The sequence below is a fragment of the Fusarium phalaenopsidis genome, assembly GCF_050370095.1.
Source record: "Fusarium phalaenopsidis strain FUZ10S chromosome Unknown contig_32296, whole genome shotgun sequence".
Lineage (NCBI taxonomy): Eukaryota > Fungi > Ascomycota > Sordariomycetes > Hypocreales > Nectriaceae > Fusarium > Fusarium phalaenopsidis.
In genome coordinates this window covers 2589230-2607678 of record NW_028145408.1, presented here as the reverse complement: position 1 = coordinate 2607678, position 18449 = coordinate 2589230, and the positions used below count along the sequence as shown (strand labels likewise).

The 18449-nt window shown below is 52.5% G+C and overlaps 4 protein-coding genes across 4 annotated transcripts; 3 read left to right on the top strand and 1 right to left on the bottom strand.

The window, feature by feature from the left end:
- Positions 1 to 1293: 1293 nt before the first annotated feature.
- On the top strand, positions 1294 to 5512 carry LRP88_06390 (armadillo-type protein; the record flags this gene model as incomplete). Its single annotated transcript, XM_083242929.1, has 4 exons — positions 1294 to 1529; positions 1583 to 4613; positions 4662 to 5000; positions 5048 to 5512. The coding sequence occupies 4 exons, from the start codon at positions 1294 to 1296 to the stop codon at positions 5510 to 5512; spliced, it is 4071 nt and encodes a 1356-aa protein (XP_083101865.1).
- Positions 5513 to 6881: 1369 nt separating this feature from the next.
- Positions 6882 to 8516, top strand: LRP88_06389 (uncharacterized protein; the record flags this gene model as incomplete). Its single annotated transcript, XM_083242928.1, has 1 exon — positions 6882 to 8516. One exon carries the CDS (start codon positions 6882 to 6884, stop codon positions 8514 to 8516), a length of 1635 nt encoding a protein of 544 aa, XP_083101864.1.
- A 723-nt stretch (positions 8517 to 9239) lies between these two features.
- On the top strand, positions 9240 to 10898 carry LRP88_06388 (beta-lactamase/transpeptidase-like protein; the record flags this gene model as incomplete). The annotated part of the gene is made up of 4 exons (XM_083242927.1): positions 9240 to 9543; positions 9606 to 9719; positions 9768 to 10023; positions 10172 to 10898. 4 exons carry the CDS (start codon positions 9240 to 9242, stop codon positions 10896 to 10898), a joined length of 1401 nt encoding a protein of 466 aa, XP_083101863.1.
- Positions 10899 to 15028: 4130 nt separating this feature from the next.
- LRP88_06387 (major facilitator superfamily domain-containing protein) lies at positions 15029 to 16705 on the bottom strand (the record flags this gene model as incomplete). Its single annotated transcript, XM_083242926.1, has 3 exons — positions 15029 to 15870; positions 15921 to 16051; positions 16140 to 16705. 3 exons carry the CDS (start codon positions 16703 to 16705, stop codon positions 15029 to 15031), a joined length of 1539 nt encoding a protein of 512 aa, XP_083101862.1.
- Positions 16706 to 18449: the final 1744 nt, after the last annotated feature.

Sequence of the window (18449 nt, the reverse complement as noted above, 5' to 3'; positions counted from 1 at the left end):
TCCAGCCACAACTATCTAGCGCAATTCATCTATCACAGGCAGAAGACAAGGCTCATGAATAAGTCGAGAAAATACAGATTTTTTTTTTTCTTTTTGTGATTTGGATTTTTTTTTTGCTGATCTGCCTCTAAGCCGTCACTGGGGGAAAAGTGCTGGGTTTCTATCGCGTCTTTCCAGACATGACTACCAAACTCCGGATATCACAGGAAGCAAACGAGGCACTTCGTAGGCTAGAAGAAGAAATGGAATTTTTTTATTTGCTCATTTGGTGGTCTGCTCATGGGCTGTCACCTTGGGAGGCCTGCTTGGCTCTGATTTTCAACAGTTTCATTTCTAACCACACCTGCCCAGCCCAATTCAGCTGCACAGGCATCGAACGCGATTGGCTGACTCGAGAAAGATGGTGATTCCTTTCTGACTTGAATCTTTGGCGACCTGCCTGTAAGCTGCCAGAGAAGTTTGCCAGGCTCTCAAGATGTCCTCCCGGCTGCCACTGTCCGGTGCAATCTAGCGGTCGCGGGTAGCAAACAAGATATTTAATCCGCTCGAATAAAAAGTTGAATTTTTTTGGTTCCTGAATTGTTCGATGACCTAATCGAAACCTGGCACTTGCAAAAGTCTTGCTGGCTTCTAATAGTGCCTGGTTGCATGAGGAGGCATCAAACACTTGACAATTTTAGAACATTGTGACTACCTTGTAAATGATCTTGGACCATGATGATACTGGGGGTTCGTTTTACGAGGGCACGAATATTATTCCAAATGCAGTTTTACTTAGTAAATATTGACGGACAGCAAGATGAACCGTGATGTGCTCCATAACATGGATGGAGATGGCCTCAATGGTTGTCCTCTGGTGACAAAAATGACTGAACCCAAACCAGCGCCTTGAAGGCGAGCTGGGTTTGGCTAATTTTGACACCTGGCATAGGCAGGCTTGGAACTATGCGGGAAACCGGATAATTAAAGCACCGACTCCGACACCTAGGCTGCAGCTCTGCTGTCCGGTCAGTGCGGCAGCTGCTGAGATGTCATAGCGGGGCAACAACACCCACGCAGAGCTCCGACCTTCTTCCGCTGCCTGGAGTGAGCTCGACCCCTCCAACCGAACCGCTACCAACACCACTCGTGTTGACACGAGGCCAGCTCACTTTGAATCCTTCTTCTCATTCTAGATCCTTCATCATCTTTACGCACCAGATCCACGCTCTGCTGCCACAGAAACTCGTCCCCCTCCGCGCATGATCCAAGCCCAAAGCAGCTCTCTCACGCCATCGTGAAAGCTCGCCCGGCATGGCTTCCAACCAAGCATTAGCCACGCCGCAGGCGGTGATGGGCCATGTGCAGAAACTCGGCGACAGTGATCCGGACTTTCGCTTCATGTCTCTGAACGATCTGCTGCAGCTGCTCAACAATGCCAAGCCCGATTTCCTCCATCACGACTACAACATCGCTGCGCGCACTGTTGATAGCATCATCAAGACGCTCGACGACCAGAATGGTGAGGTCCAGAACCTGGCAATCAAGTGGTACGTGTTAGGAAGTTTATTTGCAGCTTGGGAGCCGCTAACCCTAGAGCCAGCCTGGGTCCCCTCGTGGGCAAGGTCCCGACACCTATCATCGCTCCCATGATCGAGAAGCTGTCCAACCTGAAGCTTAAGAACTCGGTGGACAACACTGTGCCCTCTTTGGCTCTTCGATCCGTAATTATCGCCCTTCACCGACCGGTCCCGGGACTCCCGCCTACCTCGGAGGTCCAGGAGGCCTACAATGCTGTCAGCCGAGTCCTCATTCCCCGCCTTATCGGCCCCGGACCCAAGACACGAACTCCCAACAACCCTAATGTCCCTCTTCCTTCCGTTCCCGAGGGCCTCCTACAAAATGAGAACGATCTCAACGCCGAAGCCGTCGACGTGCTAATCGAGGTGGTTCGATGTTTTGGACCTATGCTCGTCCAGGTCGAGGTCGAGGCTATGCAAGAGGTGGTCATTCAGCTTCTCGAGAGCGAGAAGGGCTCGTCAGTTGTCAAGAAGAGAGCTGTCGTGGCCATTAGCATGCTTGCTGTCTACCTCTCTGAGGAGCATCTGGAAGAGGTGGTGAACCGAATTACTGCTGGTCTTTCCCAGAACCAGAGCAGCCCGGTTACTAGGCGACTATATATTTCGATCCTCGGTAGCATCGCGCGATCGATCCCTGCTCGCTTTGGACCGCACGTTTCCAAGGCTGCACCTCAAATTCTGCAAGCACTCGGCGACGAAGAACTACAGGCACACCTCGAGGCGCTCAGCGATGGAGACGATCTGGGCCAGGAGTTTAACGAGGTGCGCGAAGCTGCTCTCGTGGCTCTTGAGGCCTTCCTAGCTTCTTGTCCGCAGGAGATGCGCCCCTTCACAGACGAGACGATAGCTTCCTGCTTGCGATTCCTCAAGTACGATCCTAACTATTCTATGGATGATGAGGATGAGGACATGGAAGACGAGGAAGAAGAGGACGAAATGGACGAGGATGACGAATTCGATGCCGACGATGGTTTCGAGGATGATGATGACGACGCTAGCTGGAAAGTCCGACGATGTGCGGCAAAGACACTGTACACGCTTATCTCTACACGCGGTAGTGGAGATTTGCTCGAGAACGGTGTGCTTTACAACCAGGCAGCTCCCCTGCTCATTAAGCGAATCGAGGAGCGAGAGGAAAATGTCCGACTGGAGATTATTTCAGCTCTCTCTCTACTGATCCGCAAGACTGGAGAAGGATTCGCCATGAAGGACCTGGAGCTCGATGACTTCGAGCCTGAATCTGAATCTCGCATCCCAATTAGTAGGAAACGAAGACGCCAGAGCAGTGTTGGCGGGTCATCGGCTTCGCAGTTCACTGGTTCTGGTCTTGTCTCTCCCGTCTTTGAGAAGACCCCTACGACCGGCCCTCGAGCTGATCTCGCCCGCCTGACACCATCTATCGTCAAGGCTATTACCAAGCAGCTCAAGGGAAAGACTATTCCTACAAAGCAGGCCGTTATTAGTCTTCTGGACGACATGGTGTCTGTGCAGCATGGCGGACTGGCCGAGTACTTTGACCAGGTCATTGGTCCTATTATCGAGGCCATCCAACCTGCTGGTTCTGCGACTGCGCCCACTTCGCTGGCCTCGCAGGCAGGATCTTCCTCGGCTACTCCAAGCACACTAAGAATCACGGCTCTGGAGATTATCAGCGACATTGCCAAGACACACTCATCGACTATCCTGCAGCCTTATCTCACAAAGATTGTTGACGGAGTCATCTCGGCCGTCCACAACCGTTTCTACAAGATCTCTAGCGAGGCCATTGGAACTGTTGAGGAGCTGATCAAGGCTATTACTCCACCCCGATCGCGTAACACGGCTACTAAGTACAAGGCTGAACTGGACAAGCTGTATGGTGTCCTCCTGGATAGGGCGGCTGCCCAGGACGCTGATGCTGAGGTTCGCCAGCGAGCCATTCATGCGCTTGGTGTCTTGATCTCGCGCACCTCTAGCCCAGAGGGCTCATCTCTGCTGTCTGAGGATAAGCGCAAGGCTGCATTGGAGGTGCTGCGGGAACGACTCAAGAACGAGACTACCCGCCTGGCTGCTGTACGTGCTGTGGAGAATGTCTCCCGCTATGCCAAAACACTGGGCCAACTCGAGCAACAATGGATCCAAGATGTGGCCCTGGAGCTTTCTGCCCAGCTGCGAAAGGCCAACCGAGCCCTCCGCGGATCGAGCATCGTCGCTCTCAAGGCCCTTGTTCTATCGCCTGCTAGCCAGAAGCATCTGGAGCCGGACACCATTGGTGGCATTGTGTCTGCACTGATGCCGATCATCACTAACAGTGATACACATCTTCTCGGACCAACACTGCTCATTCTTGCCAAAATGGTACCGGAGCACCCAGAGCTTGTGGTGACGGACGAAATGATCGTCTCGCTCTGCGAGTTGCTCAAGTCCCACTACTCGAGCATTGCCCTCGATCACTTGCTCGTCTTGATCAGCAGCATTGGAGAGAGCGGAGCTGGTCAAGCTCTTATGCAAGGTCTACTCAAGGACGTTAGCGTTGCCGGTGACCCCCCTGTTGTCGGCAAGGTGATTGGTACTCTTCTCGTGACGGGAGGAGAGTCAGTGGGAGTCAAGCTGGACAGCTTTGTTTCGGAACTCTACACGAGTGCTAAGGGCAACGACGAAGCTCGGGTTAGCCTCGCCCTGGCTGTCTTGGGAGAGGCCGGAAAGAGACTGGGAACCAGCTCGACACTCAAGCCTGATCTCTTCCTGGACCAGTTCCATGCCGAGCCCGACAAGGTGTCGCTCTCTGCGGCCATCGCCCTTGGCAGAGCCGGGTCCGGCAACGTACCCGAGTTTCTGCCTGTTATCTTGCAGACCATGCAGAAGGGTGGCAACACACAGTACCTGCTCATCCAATCCATCAAGGAGATTCTGCAGTCGATTTCGGCGCAGTCGACGGACCTGCGCAACTATGCACCGGCTATCTGGGACGAACTCCTCAAGGCTTCGGACAATGCGGATAACAAGGTGGTTTGCGCTGAATGCGTGGGCCGCCTAGTCACACTTGACCCTACCGTGTTTATGCCGCGTCTTCAGGTATGTGTATCATTTTTAATGACGTAGCAAATTGCTAACGATGAGTAGACACTTCTCAAGGACGAGTCTCTGGCTATCCGTGGAATGGCGGTCCAGGCTGTCCGCTACACTCTTCCAGAGAGTGACGAGACATTCGATGCTCTCCTGAACAATGTGCTCATTGACATGCTCTTGACCATGCTTCAAGACTCGGATATGGACATTCGAAGATTGGCAATGACTACTCTTACGACAGCTGCCAGAAACAAGCCAGATCTGATCCACCCTCACCTGGGCGATCTGATGCCTTTTGTTCTGACCGAGTCGGTGATCAAGAAGGATCTGGTCAGAGAGGTCATGATGGGACCGTTCAAGCACACAGTAGACGATGGCCTCGAGGTCCGAAAGGTATGCAAGCCTATAACCGTGTGTGAGATCAAGCTAACGTGCAACAGAGCGCATATGAGACACTGTATGCGTTGATGGAGACGGCGTTTAGCCGCATCAACAACATTGACTTTTTCGACCGTGTGGTGGCTGGTCTCAGAGACGACAATGATATCCGACAACTGTGCAACCTGATGGTGACAAAACTCATGACGATCGATCCTGAGGAGACGACCAGACGTCTCAACTCGATTGCTGAAGCGTACCGCTCTGTTCTCTCTGTCAAGCTGAAGGATAACGCAGTGAAGCAAGACTTGGAGAAGCAAGAGGAGGCGAACAAGAGCATCCTGCGGGTGACGCTGATGCTGGGTGACAGGATGAAGGCTATGACCGGAAACGCTGGAGCCGCAACCAGCAATGCAGGCACGGCGAGCGGCTGGGGAGCGTACTGGGAATGGGTGAACAAGGAGTTTGACAAGCAGCTCAAGGGTCTCCGGGAGGAGAAGAGCAAACTACAAACACGCATGGTCTAGGAAGAAGGAAATTTGTAAAAACGAGGGATTGAGTGGGTGGTGAGTGTAGTCTACAAGAAGAGCCTAGTCGATTAGCTGGCATTGATGAAGAATAACGAATGGCACTGTTTGTGATAGAGAGTGGATAGTGAATTCGACTTTCCACGGAAAATATTGTCTGGCAGGGCTGATCTCGCTTCTGCACTTACATGACACTGATGAGCATGCAGGTAATGCAAAGGGTCTAGTTTCATGCCTTGTAGATTCTGGGCACCGCAGGCACCAGTCATGTTGTTGATTTGATGTCCCCGTGAAACTCGAGAGGCCATAACAAAGGCCTGATTGCCAGGTGAGCGAATAGGAAGAAGGCTCCGTGAAGCTGATGCGTGCCGTTTGTGGAAATGTAAACAAAACCGGTGTATGGCAGGCTCCCATTGGCGAGAGACGTACATGAAGGATGGGTGAGCCATGTTGACGCGGCATGGCATGCGCGATTCAGTTACTGCCCGTGTCGCATGGCCATTGTTTTTATATGCTACAGTACATACAGGAGGGACTTTCACTTTGCCTCAAGAGGGAGGTCAGCGGGCAGCACGAGCATGCAGAGTTCGCTGTCCCGGCAGCCCGAGTCGGCCATTTGGGAGGGTCGGCAGTGCACCTCGACGTGTTTTGAGGCCATCTTTTGCGCATCCTTCTTGGCGGGGACGTTTTTGTCTTTAATGTTTTTACTGATGAGTTGATGAGATTAATTGATGATTTAAAAGAAAGGAAGCTGTAGAGTTGTTGATTAACTAATGAGTGAGACGGGGCAGCCCAGCTGAAAAAGACTCGGCCGAAAGTGTACAAAACACAGCCATCCTCACCATCCCCACAGAGAGGCCGCATAGCCCAGCGCCGAGTCTGCATCTTTGGGCTGCAGAAGGAAAGCCTTGAGAAAGAGGCCCAATCGTGTCGGGCAGATATGTCTGCTCGTATGATGCCGGCTTGCTCACGCGCGTGAACAAGGCAGATGGACGGCCTCCTGGCGGACTGGTTCGCAGTGGCAAAAAGAACGGGAATGGGCGAGCCCGCATTGCATTGTTTTCTCACGGCTGTGAGCTGAGGCAAGAGGTTGAAAATGGAGGTTGTGGCTGTGAGGCTCTCACACACACGTGTTGGTGGTTAGGTCGACTTGCGTCAAAAACATGGTGAGCGGCTGTTTTTGTTGCATCATCCCCATTCTTTCCTTTATCAATCTTTCATCAATTATTGCATCAATCCTTTTGACATTTGATCGGTTTCATTCTTTCCTTTTAGCTGAATGGTTCAATCCTTGACTCTTTACTGTTCAGTCACTGATCACGTCCCCTGAGCATACGACACGATTGGGGACCGACACACAACAACAGCCATGGATCAACAACAGTCAGGCTCTTATAGGGCTCACAAGAGGGCATCTGGGAACTATAGGCCGCCTACTTGTGAGGATGCTACAGCTACGGACATGAGCGACTCGCAGCCCGAGAGACCTACTCGACAACACCACAGAGATGGGGCCGAGCCTCGCCAGCCTCTACAGCCGACTACGGCGAATACACCGAGCAGCAGTCGCTTTGTGGGTCAGGCTACGAATCAAGCTACTTATCAGCAGAGCGGTTATACTAGTCATCCCTTTGCCCCGGTCCAGAGCACATACAACCCCCTCTACGGGAGTTCTTCCGTCCCGATGAATTATCCATCAACGTATCAGGCACCATCCTATCCTGGACGATACGCCTCCAACACATCAGTCCCGTACTCTTACGGCGGTCAGTACGCCCAACCGCCTTACCTCTACCCTCCAACCACGCAGCCTCCGGTGGGATACACTGATCCTCGGAGGTACTCTTACGGCGACGAATACTACCCGCCTGAACCCACAAACACCTACCCATCCCGGCCTCCGCCCCCTGCTCCCCGGCCTCCGAGGGCCAACTATGGCTACGAGCAACGGTCAGCTACACCGGCGCCCAAGACTGAGAGGCAACCACCACCCAAGAAGAAGGTTCCGGCTAGACCTGCTACCGCTAGACCCGCGGAGGACAATTCAGGGCAGGAGAAGTTGATCAAGGAGATTGGCAAGATGCGCAGACAGATTAAGAAGCTAGAGATGGGTCAGGAAGACCTTCTCTCGGACACGGGACGTGTGCGGTCCGAGTTCATGCTTCCGAGTGCTTCCCTTGCCGGCCGAGCCTCTTCGGTGGAATCCGTCCAAGCCCTTGAGCACATCCGTCGCATCATCGACGACTGCCTACGCAAGACGGGGAGGGAGTCTTCGTACTACGGGGACTCGAGCGTTGACGCCATCGGGGCTCTCATCAGGGACAAGTTGGCGTCTGAGAGGAGGGAGTCGATGGAGCCGAAGGATGATCGGTCTTTTAGGAGGAGGGTCATCGAGGTGCTGCAGGATCTCGAGACGCAGGATGGACGGTGGGAGAGGAGGTCGACTACCGGGGGTAGCACCACCAGGGAGGAGAAGAGACGTTCAGGTGGTCAGCGGTCCACCACCTCGAGTGATCCTCCGTTGGAACCTGTCACGCCGCCGTCGAACTACAGCATGCCGCAGCGCACCGGAAAGGCATCGAGTGTATCCCCGGAGCCTGGACGCTCATCGAGGGATGTCGAGTACATCTACGAAACCCGACCGAGGGCTACATCCCGCGCCATCCACTCAGACGAAGAGACGATATCCCGGCCCCCTATCACTCGACGACCTGAGGCAGGTTACCAGGGTGGTGGTGCAGGTACAGGCCGGGCGAGGCGGAGGTCGATGGTCGAGCCCGAACGGGGCAGTTACGGGAGGCCGCGCGTGTATCACGGCACCGAGGAAGTAGTAGACGACTACGAAGAGGACCGTCCTCCCCGTCGGCGAACCGTGTATCCTGACCGTCGGTCAACTCCTTACACAGGAGGTGGTCTCGGGCAACGATTCCGCACGGATCCCACGTCTGCGCCGTCTTCGTCTACGCGATGGAGCAGGGAAGGAGGAGTGTACGATGCGAGATGAGTGTAGGATAACTTGTTATTTGTTGCATGTGAGAATGTTTGGGGTTGAGTCGGCGATGCTCGTGTTATTACCCAGAATGGTTGTGTTTACGGCGTTTTTTTTCCTTGGCCGGGAATAAGGGGGGATCGATCATAGACTTTTGCTGGGAAACACAAATTGTCAGAGCGGAAATTCAAAGCGTGCTAAACTGATTTTAGCCCAGGGTCAGAGGGATCAACCCTGGCATTGAAGCTCGCTTGACAGGGTTGTCCGTCCATCTCTCCAGATAATGCACCAAGAAGCTGGTAACAGAACGTGTTGGTTGATGCAGCTGATTCCCAAGTTCTTGGAACGATGATGGATTAGGAAAGTGGTGCTCTTTCACATGGGTGGTGTTGCGAGAACCAACAATGATGATGTTGCCGGATTCCGCGGTGCAGGGGGTTGTTGATGTATATCATGAGGCCGAGTCCACAGTTGAGCGGAGAATGGTTCATGCAAGCCATTCTTGTCTGTCGAGAGTAGGTGTTCATCATGTTGTTCAAGCCGAGTGTTATGTCTTTACTCCCCTTGGTGTTGATGCTTGTTGGTGATGGCCTCGCTGCAAAGAACAACCACTGTCCTCCCCTCGGCCCAGTCCTTCCCGTGCCGACAAGCCCAAGCACCAGCCATGCTGTCAAAACCGCCGTCAAAACTCTGACAAAAGGGCTCAAGTCTCTTACAGGGTCTTTTAACAACACGGCCATGTCAATCGGCATGATATCCCTCCATGAGGATGAGCCGATCCTCAATCTGCACCACACACCGGCGAATCTGGATGCGCGTGGAGTCAAAGAGGTCGATGCCGACACGGTGTATCGTATTGGAAGCGTCTCCAAGGCGTTTACCGTGCTCGCGGCGCTCAAGTTGTCGGGTGTGAGGATGGACGACGCTGTGACAAAGTATCTTCCCCAATTGAGGAAGCTGGGCAAGCAGCAACACAAGAAGAATAACATCACCGTCGTCGATTGGGACCGTATTTCGCTTCAGGCGTTGGCTTCGCACATGGGTGGTATCCCGGCCGACTGTAAGTCATCGCATGCTTTGCGAGAGCTGGATTGACGAGTGTAGTGGCTACGGATCTGGCGAGCTTTCCTATCGACTGGACCAAGCTTGGGCTTCCGGAAGCAAAGGATGTCCTTGGGTGCATTGGCTTCAGTGGTGTCAAGGCATGTACTGTACCTGGTGAGTTATCCCCAGCCTACCGACCGCATCGTCAGCCAACACACGCAGATTTTTGGGACAACTTTGGCAAGCGATCCCCGGTGTACTCACCCTGGACAAGCCCAATCTACTCGAATGTCGCGTTTCTCATTCTTGGTTTGGTGATTGAAGAAGTCTCTGGGCAAAAATTTGAGGATTTTGTTCAAGAGAATGTGCTTGATGTGGCTGGCATGACGAGCACGACTTACACCAAGCCCGAGGATTCTGTTGGCGCCATCAGCCCAGACGACGTCTACTGGAACGCGACCTTGGGTATCCTAGACCCGTAAGTAATTGGACCTGGAGATGTTGTGCAATTGCTTACAGAGTAGGGCCGGCGGGTATTACTCCTCCACCAAGGACCTCCTCGCATTCGGTTCATCCATCCTCAAGAACAAGCAACTCACCCTCGAAGCCACGCACAAATGGCTCAGGCCCGTTTCCTTCACTACATCTCGCGGCATGTACCTCGGCGTGCCTTGGGAGATTATGCGCTCCGACAACGTCACGTCCGACGAGCGACTTGTCGAGTTTTACACCAAAGGCGGTGACCTGGGTACTTACCATGCGCTTGTCGCCATGATTCCAGACTATGACATTGTTATCAGTGTTTTGACGGATGGACCTGAGACGTCAGGTGGTGTTGTACAGCTGCTTTTCTCGCAGGTCGTCACGACAATGCTGCCTGCAATTGAAGCTGCTGGCAAGGCACAAGCAAAGGCGTCATTTGCCGGGAAGTACATCAATAAGAAGACCAATTCGACGCTTGTACTTGAAGTCGATAATGAAGGTCCAGGACTAAACATTGCGAAATGGACGGTTCGCGGCACAGACGTCAATTCCCACTGGCTCAACTACCTCTCGGCCATCTCGGCAAGTCTCCCCGAGATCCAAGTCTCTGCGCGCCTGTACCCGACAGACCTGGCCGCAGGGAAGAAGGTCGCTTGGCGCGCTGCATACGATCTTGGATCGCCGGAAGAGATCGCACAGGCGGATTCGCAATTGTTCTGGAAGGATGCGAGCTGCTTGTCGTGGGGGATGGGCGATAGGGCTGTGCATGAGTTCAAGGCGCTGGATGAGATGGTGTTTACAGTGGAGGAGGGGAGAGCCACAGGCGTGGAGTTGGTGGGGTTTCAGACGATCTTGCGGAGGGTGGGATGAAGGCAATGGGTGGATAATAATTGATGCAACAAAGCTAATATTGACCTCTAAGGTACAATGAATGGTGCAAACAATGAGAATAAACAGTCCCTTATATATAACATCGAAGTTCGCTTTCAGGCCTCAAGTCTTAATACAGTACATGCGTTATTGTTGGCCGGGGTGTCGTGCCATGTTGATCAGAGGCACAGCGTAGGGCAATGCGAGAGCATACTCGGGCTCCCAGGCGGAACGTCGGGGCGGTAAAAGGGGAGCATCAGAGCCTCCATCCTCTAGACGAAACATGTTAGTCGGAGGCTCGCAGGCCAAAGGAGTTGAGCTTGCCCGAAGATCTGGCTGGGTTGTTGGTGATTCTCTTTCGGCATATCCGCCAGAAGACAAGGCAAAAGGTAGGGACGTTTATGAGGACTCCAGCAAGGGCGATGATGGCTTCCGAGGACCAGGCCATCTCCAAAGAAAAAAAGAAGATAAAATGTGGAGGCCAACACTGCTGTAAATCTAAAAGGAAAAAAGACCTTGAAGGTGACTTCTACCCAAGCGAACAACGAGATGAGAATGCCACCGTCTTGTACCGTCTGCGATCGGAAATATGGGCGGCGATGCAGTTATTAGTTAGGTATCGTATAACTACATATCTATGATTACGGAACTCTACCCTTTCCTTAGGGAAGGCCCAATTAGACATCCAGTCTAATAGAATACGTCTAGAATCAATATATATAGCCCGTGGTTTAGCATTTAAACATTGACCCTTGCTAAAGCCGAAGGCAGGACAGCTTCTCTGAGATCATCGATAACTAAGGCATAATTCGCTTGCTCCCATAATGAGGCAGAGGTTGTTGCCCCCTCACGTGCCATTTTCTGGGAAGGTAAAAAAAAACAAAAAACGCGCCAATAGCCATTAATCTACTCTTTGCTTTCATATTAAGTAAATGGCGGTATATAGCATTTCATGAAGCAGTGTGTATGAGCTTATTGCCTCGTAAAAAGCTATCTCACTTTCGCTATTTGCCTGGCTTCGGAAAAGTCTCGGTTGGCTTCAATGCCTTCTCTTTCCCGCCGCTGGAAGCCATCGACTTTCTCCTATAACACAACAGAGTAGACCGACTTAGCAATGAATAGTTCACCAACCCCGACATTAGCGACTTACACCGTGTCGTGCTCACGTGGAAAACAGCCAGGCGATTCCCTCTACCTCATCAGGCTCAGAGAGAGGAAGAAAGTCAAGGGGCAGGCGAGGTCTTCGGATGAGTCTGGATCTGAAGATAAGACCGAGCTAGGTTAGTCCGCAAGAGACATCCCACGGTATACGTATTTGCTCAACTATCTCAATAGGTGCTGTTGCTTTGCACAAGATGCTCAACCGTAAAGTCGTCCTGCACCCTGATAACACCGTCGTCAAATTCGGGAAACACATAGCAATGGGAGAAGCCGATGCGCTCAGAGTCGCCGTCCGAGCTGGGATCCCGGTGCCGGCTGTGAACGACGCACACACGGCTCCCGATGGCCAAGTACGGATACATATAGGGTACGTTCAGGTGCAAACTCTCGACACGCTAGGGCCCGAAATGTCGGTCGAGCAGAAGAGGAATATTGCCCACCAGCTTCGGGGGATAGTCGAAAAGATGAGGGCCGTGACTCCTCCCCCGGACCTCACAAGTACTTGTGACGGTAACGAGATACGAGATACCAGAGTGCACTTCACGTACCATTCCCCGCCATGTCATGACGAAAAGGCCTTCAATTAGTTTTTGCTGTCAGGCCTCTACGAAGATACTACCCCACTAGTGCGAGAGGCACTTTCTCGGCGGTTACGAACTGATCACCGCATTGTCTTCACCCACTGCGACCTTACCCCTAGGAACATCTTGGTCCAAGACGGGAAGATACAGGGCCTCGTGGACTGGAAGGATAGTGGCTGGTATCCTGAATACTGGGAGTATGTCAAGTTCTTCCAGCGGACGGCGGACAAGGACTGGAAGCAGTACGCAGGAGATATTTTTCCTGAATTGTACCACGATGAGTTGGTCGACTTCATGGCAATGTCTAAATTGCAGAATTCATAGCTGGATACACGTTGCGAGATTGTCCCCTTTATCTCCCAAAACCACTAATTCACCTATGGTGCCCAAGAACTACCGCGTCAGCATTTCATCCACTGCCTTCATTGCCACAGTGATCATACCGTCCAGCCCGTGGCACCTTGCTCCCCGCTCAGATAGCCAGTATGATAAAGTATAGTAAGAGCAAAGTCGACACACCATTGGCAGTCGAACTCAGCATCATAGTTCACGTACAAGACGCCAGAGCATTAAGAGGGTTACCTAACCCTCCATAAATATACTAAATAAATTTATAGAAAGTATTATAGAATTCTTTATATATTTATTATATTTTATTAATTTTCTTTAGAGAAGAATAAGCCAGTATATTCATCCTAGTATCTCGCTTTTCCTTGACCAAGGGTGAGTTCAAGACGTGGACAGACTCCGTCTGCCGAGGGAGCTCAGAAGATGTCGGAGGATTCTGAGTCTTGTCGACCCTCACCTTTTTCGCAAATGCCCTCGGGGTTGTTGGGTCAAAGTTCTTGCGCCGTCCAAAGGGAAAGGTTCCTGTGACACCTTTAACATAAAAGTAGTACGAGGAACCGTCCTCGGGTATACACCAGAGCCCGGTACATCTAAACTTGGAAAAGTCCATTAGGTCTCCCTTGTGGACAGCGATATAGATATTGTACCTTGTCTCGTCACGCATGTCGGACGAGGAGTCAACCTGTGGAACGCCTTGATTGCAAAGCGCCTTAGGACATGTTAGCGCTGATACAATACATTGACGGTGAGATGTACAATCATCGCTCCCTAAACATGGTCATTTGATGAGGGCTCCTGGGGTGAATTCTCAATCGGCTGGGTCGACAAGCGGGCAAAGGGGAGCTGTTTATTACCAAGGTGAGCCTTAAGCCTCCTTCTTCACCTCATCAGTAGTCATTATAGAAGACCAAAGTCCTAAGAAATCCCAATCCCGTTAGCTGTATTGCTTCGGCCACTGCGTACTGGAAAACTGCTATTGCTGCTTCGCATCGTCACCCGCTATCACCTTGTTGGGAGCCACCAATTGACTGCAAGTGATTCCACGGGGGGCTAGAGAAGAGCCAGTCTTTTGATGTTATTAGTGTAAGTCGCGTTGACTTAGCAATATCATGCTATTGGTAGACTTAGAAAAGGAGGCCGTACACCAGTAGCTTCACCAGCACCACAAAACCCAATAGAATCGGAGAGCCGCAGTCTCTGAAGCATGCAGAGGCGAGGATATTTAGGATGGGCCAATCAGCCAGGCCTGACCACGCTTCTTCCTTTGCGCCTAAAACTGGGCATGAAGGTTTATCAACAGCCCGGGTGAGTGTCTCAGAGTCGAGAATTCTGGTAGTTTGATCAGGTTGGCTACTTGTAGAGTTATGACTCTGAAACCGTTCCGGGCAAACGTTCAAGAGCCAGGCGACAAGATGTGGGGTGTCTGGCGGAGGCCTATGCAGCGTGTAGATAAACAGTGGATTACGTATTGTTTGGGTGGTCATTCTATCACTGCAGACAAAGTACTTGAGGTTTTTACGGAATCAAGTTATATGCCATCGTTTTAATAATCATGTCCTTGTCGGCTCTCTTTGACTCTGTGGGATGGGAAGTCGAATGATCAACACTTAAGGAATATTACTACTTGTCAATGGTGAAACACCTGAAGGTCTTAGAGTTGAAGTGGGTCTAAAGGGGGCTTTTTTGTCCATCTATCAGACGGTCCAGAAGCCTGTTCTTCTGAAGCGAATACGAGATACTAAATTGATTGGGTTCCAACTGTTATGTGCGGTATGGTAGTAACTCCAATTATCTTGATGGGTGTCGTTGATGCCTCTGGCCTTGTTTGGGTAGGCACCAGGGTAGTTAAGCAGTCTTGGTTGTTTCACAATCATGTAGTCAGTCTCCAGAATGTGGACCAATTTGTTCAATGAATGTATTCACAGGATATCAACCACCTCTCGGTGAAAACAAGGGTATCGAGGCTCGCAAACATCAGCCCCTGAACTATCTCAAACTAGGTCATAGCATCTTGATAAAAATCTCGTGAGAAGGAGGCATTTACTCCTTGGACTTGTTCCGGTCGTCAAGCTCAACCTGCTCGACGCTGGCAGTCTCGATATCCTTCTTGGGCTGGTTGGTCTCCTCCATACCGGCAACGGCACCCTCGAAGCTCCTGCCGCGCTTCTCAGGACCGAACATAGTAGTGAAAACAATGCCGAGGGCGATGATGGCAGTAGCAATGCCCATGACGGGACCGTAGGCCTCGACCTTGTCGCCGTTCTTGATGGTGACGAAGGTGTTCTCAGCGATGGCGTTGACAATCTGAGCAGAGGGGGAGGAAATCATGTTTCCGATCTGGTAGGTGACACCAGGGAAGGTGGATCGGAAGGCAGGAGGAGACAGCTCGTTGAGGTGGATGGGAATGACACCCCAGGCACCCTGAACAAAGAACTGCATGAAGAAGCCAGAGGCGCTGAGGCTGCGCTCACCCTCGGGGAGGATCCAGGCGGGGATGAGGACACCAGCCATGAGGGAGGAGATGATGATGGCGCGTCGGCGGCCGATGAACTGACTGGTGTATCCGATGATGGTGCCACCGACGCAGGCGCCAACCTTCATGATAATGGAAGCGCGAGAAGCACCGGCGTTCTTAAGCTCCTTCTGGGTGATCATGAAGGTGGTGTAAGAGTCTTGGGAGGTGTGGGAGAAGTAGTTGAACCAAGTCATGAGGATAGTGCAGTAAACACACATCTTCCACTCGGACCGGATCATCTTCTTGCAGTCGCGCCAGAAAGCACCGGGGGTGGCGGTGGAGGCCTTCCTCGCCTTGCGGGCTTCGAGGAACTGCTGCGACTCGGGGAAGGCAATGCGGATGAGACCGACGGCGATGGAGATGCCAGCTACATTATGTTAGTGATGATGTTATTTAATCAGTGTCAGTGTCACTTACCAGCAATCCAGAAGACAGTCTTCCAGCTCTCGGTGCTGCCTCCAACGCCAAGATTGGCGCATGCAGCCAAGACGTAACCGAACGAGTATCCCTGCTGCAAGATGCCGGACATCAAGCCTCGGGCGGAGGTACTGTGGCGCTGTTAGCACGGGAATAAAGACTTCTCCAAATTGGATGACCTCGAGAGTTTTGTGAGGAGAGGGGAATGCGGGAACTTACGGGCACTGCTCGAGGGCCATGGCGATAGCATTGCCATAGACACCGCCCATGAAAAGACCAAACAGACTTCGCACGGCGAGGAACTGCTGGAAGGTTGTGCTGTAGATGGTGGCGATCTGCAGGACGCCGAGGACGATCATGTTGAAGACCATGGGCCACTTGCGACCATACTTGTCACCAGCGAGACCGAAGAAGGCGGCGCCGACGGAGCGGAGGAGGAGAGTCAGGGTGATGGCGGTGGTGATGTTGGTCTTGGTGGTGTCGTAGTACTTGGCCAGCTTGACAGTCTGGATGGAGAGGGCGTGGAAGTCAAAGGCATCAGCGGTCCAGGCGCAGAAGCCGACGATGAAGAAGATCCAGTCCTTGAGAGAGAGCTGGGCCATCAGACTGATGGGGTTCTGGAGAGGGTCAGGATCCCTCCATTCAGTAGCCTCCTCGCCATGCTCGTTGTGGATGACGACGCGCTGCTTCCAGATGAAGAGGTCCTTGAAGGCCTGCTTTGCCGTGGGCAAGATGCCCTTGGCCACGGGATCGGCTGGGGCGCCGTTCTCAACGTGGTTGCCCATGATTGATTTTGTGACAGAAGAGGAGGGAGAAGCAAAAGAGGCCTCGCAACCAGTCAAGGTTGGATTGGTTGTTGGAGTAGGAGGAGGTTGAGGGGGTGATGAGCTGCTTGAATTCCAGAGTTGAAGGGGGAGGAGGAGGGGGGCAACTTATATTTCAAAAGGCAGGTCTGGTTGACAGCTCGAGTCGAGATGCCAAACGCGGATGCAGAGACTGGCCTGTCCTGTCCTATCCACCTTCTCCTCCCTCCCCCGGCACCGCACCACAATGAATGCGCGCGTCACAGTAGACGTGGGGTACGAGCAGGTTCAGAACGGTCGAGATGTTGTTGGTAGTTGGGGAAGCCGGGATGTGGCCTGGGACTTGTGAGGGGTGGGCTATCCCTGCCCTGCCCTTCCCCGCAGAGGAGGAGATTGATCATCTTGGGTCCCCTCCCCTGCAAAGTTAACCACCCTGGTTGATCATACGGGTGCAAACGGAGCCAGAGGGGAGGCGGGCTTGAGCTAGGATAAGGGTCAGGGAGGAGGTGGTGCGGGGAATGACAAGGACGAGGCGTCAAGGACGGGCGCACGTTTTGACTCCATATCTATGAGCCTGTGAGGCCATGGATTGACGCAATAGAGACTTGGATTTGGACGCATTTGCATTCCTGAAGTTGGTGTTACGTACAAACACACGGGAACTGACATGATGGGCCGTGTCGATCGCTGTCACTCTACATACAATGTCTCTCTTCCCGTCTGGGGAAGCTCCTCTGAGTGGGCAGTTTGGGTGTGAAGATGCGGAGATGCCGTGTTGACCACCACCACTCTCGGAAAATCGGCATCGCAATGCTACGCGGGTAGAGACAATGAGGAAGGCAGACTGGCTTAGTGAGTACGGTAGACGCACGCTAGAATGGCGGAGGATTGTCTTTCTGGTCGGTCTAGCGTCTCGGCGTTACTTTGACTGCCGATCGCTTGCTGAACTTGACTCCGCTGACCACTCGACGGACTGCTGCAACCTTGGGGATAGGCTTAAGCAGCATAGGCTTTAAGGTGCATTGTTAAGCTTACACAGATTATTTTGTGGAGAACAGAGTCACAACCGGACTTGTGCTCGTCTCCAGCTACTGCAGGATGAGATGTGATGTTGGTCGGGGTCACAGATTCTTCTCCTTTCCCCGCTTGAGATGGCGGAACGAACCAGGCATGGGCCAAACAGAAGCCAAGACAAGGCTGGATCTTTCTCCAAACCCCGTCGCGTCGCCGCTTCCATGTTTTGATTTGGTTATGTATGCCTGTTGTTCTGTTGGTTGGGTTACATGCGGGTTCGCAATTTTTTCACTCTTTTCCTTTCTTCTTTCTCTCTTTTAATGGGACAATATCTACAGGGATTCCCTCTCAGTACCACCGTATGTTTCATCAAGACCTGGTCCAAGCGCTCTTGTTCCCTCACCTCTCCCATCTCCGACAACGCGCGCACGACGAGTCAGCTCCCGCAGTTTGTTGATCATCGGCACTTCTGTCTAGACCACTAGCCGATCCTTAGCGGCCATGACCTCATCCTAGTCTTGCACGTAGTTGGAGGTTTCCTCCGAAACGAGGGGGAAATTATCGCCAGTAACCGGAACGACGACGAGAGATAAAAAAACAAAGTTTCGTTTATGGACATGAATATCCGGTGAAGGGCCAGGCCAGGCCTGGCCTGGTTCATGTCGGGCGCCGTGGTTCCATTCGCTAACTACTGCGTGGCGCAGAAGGATAT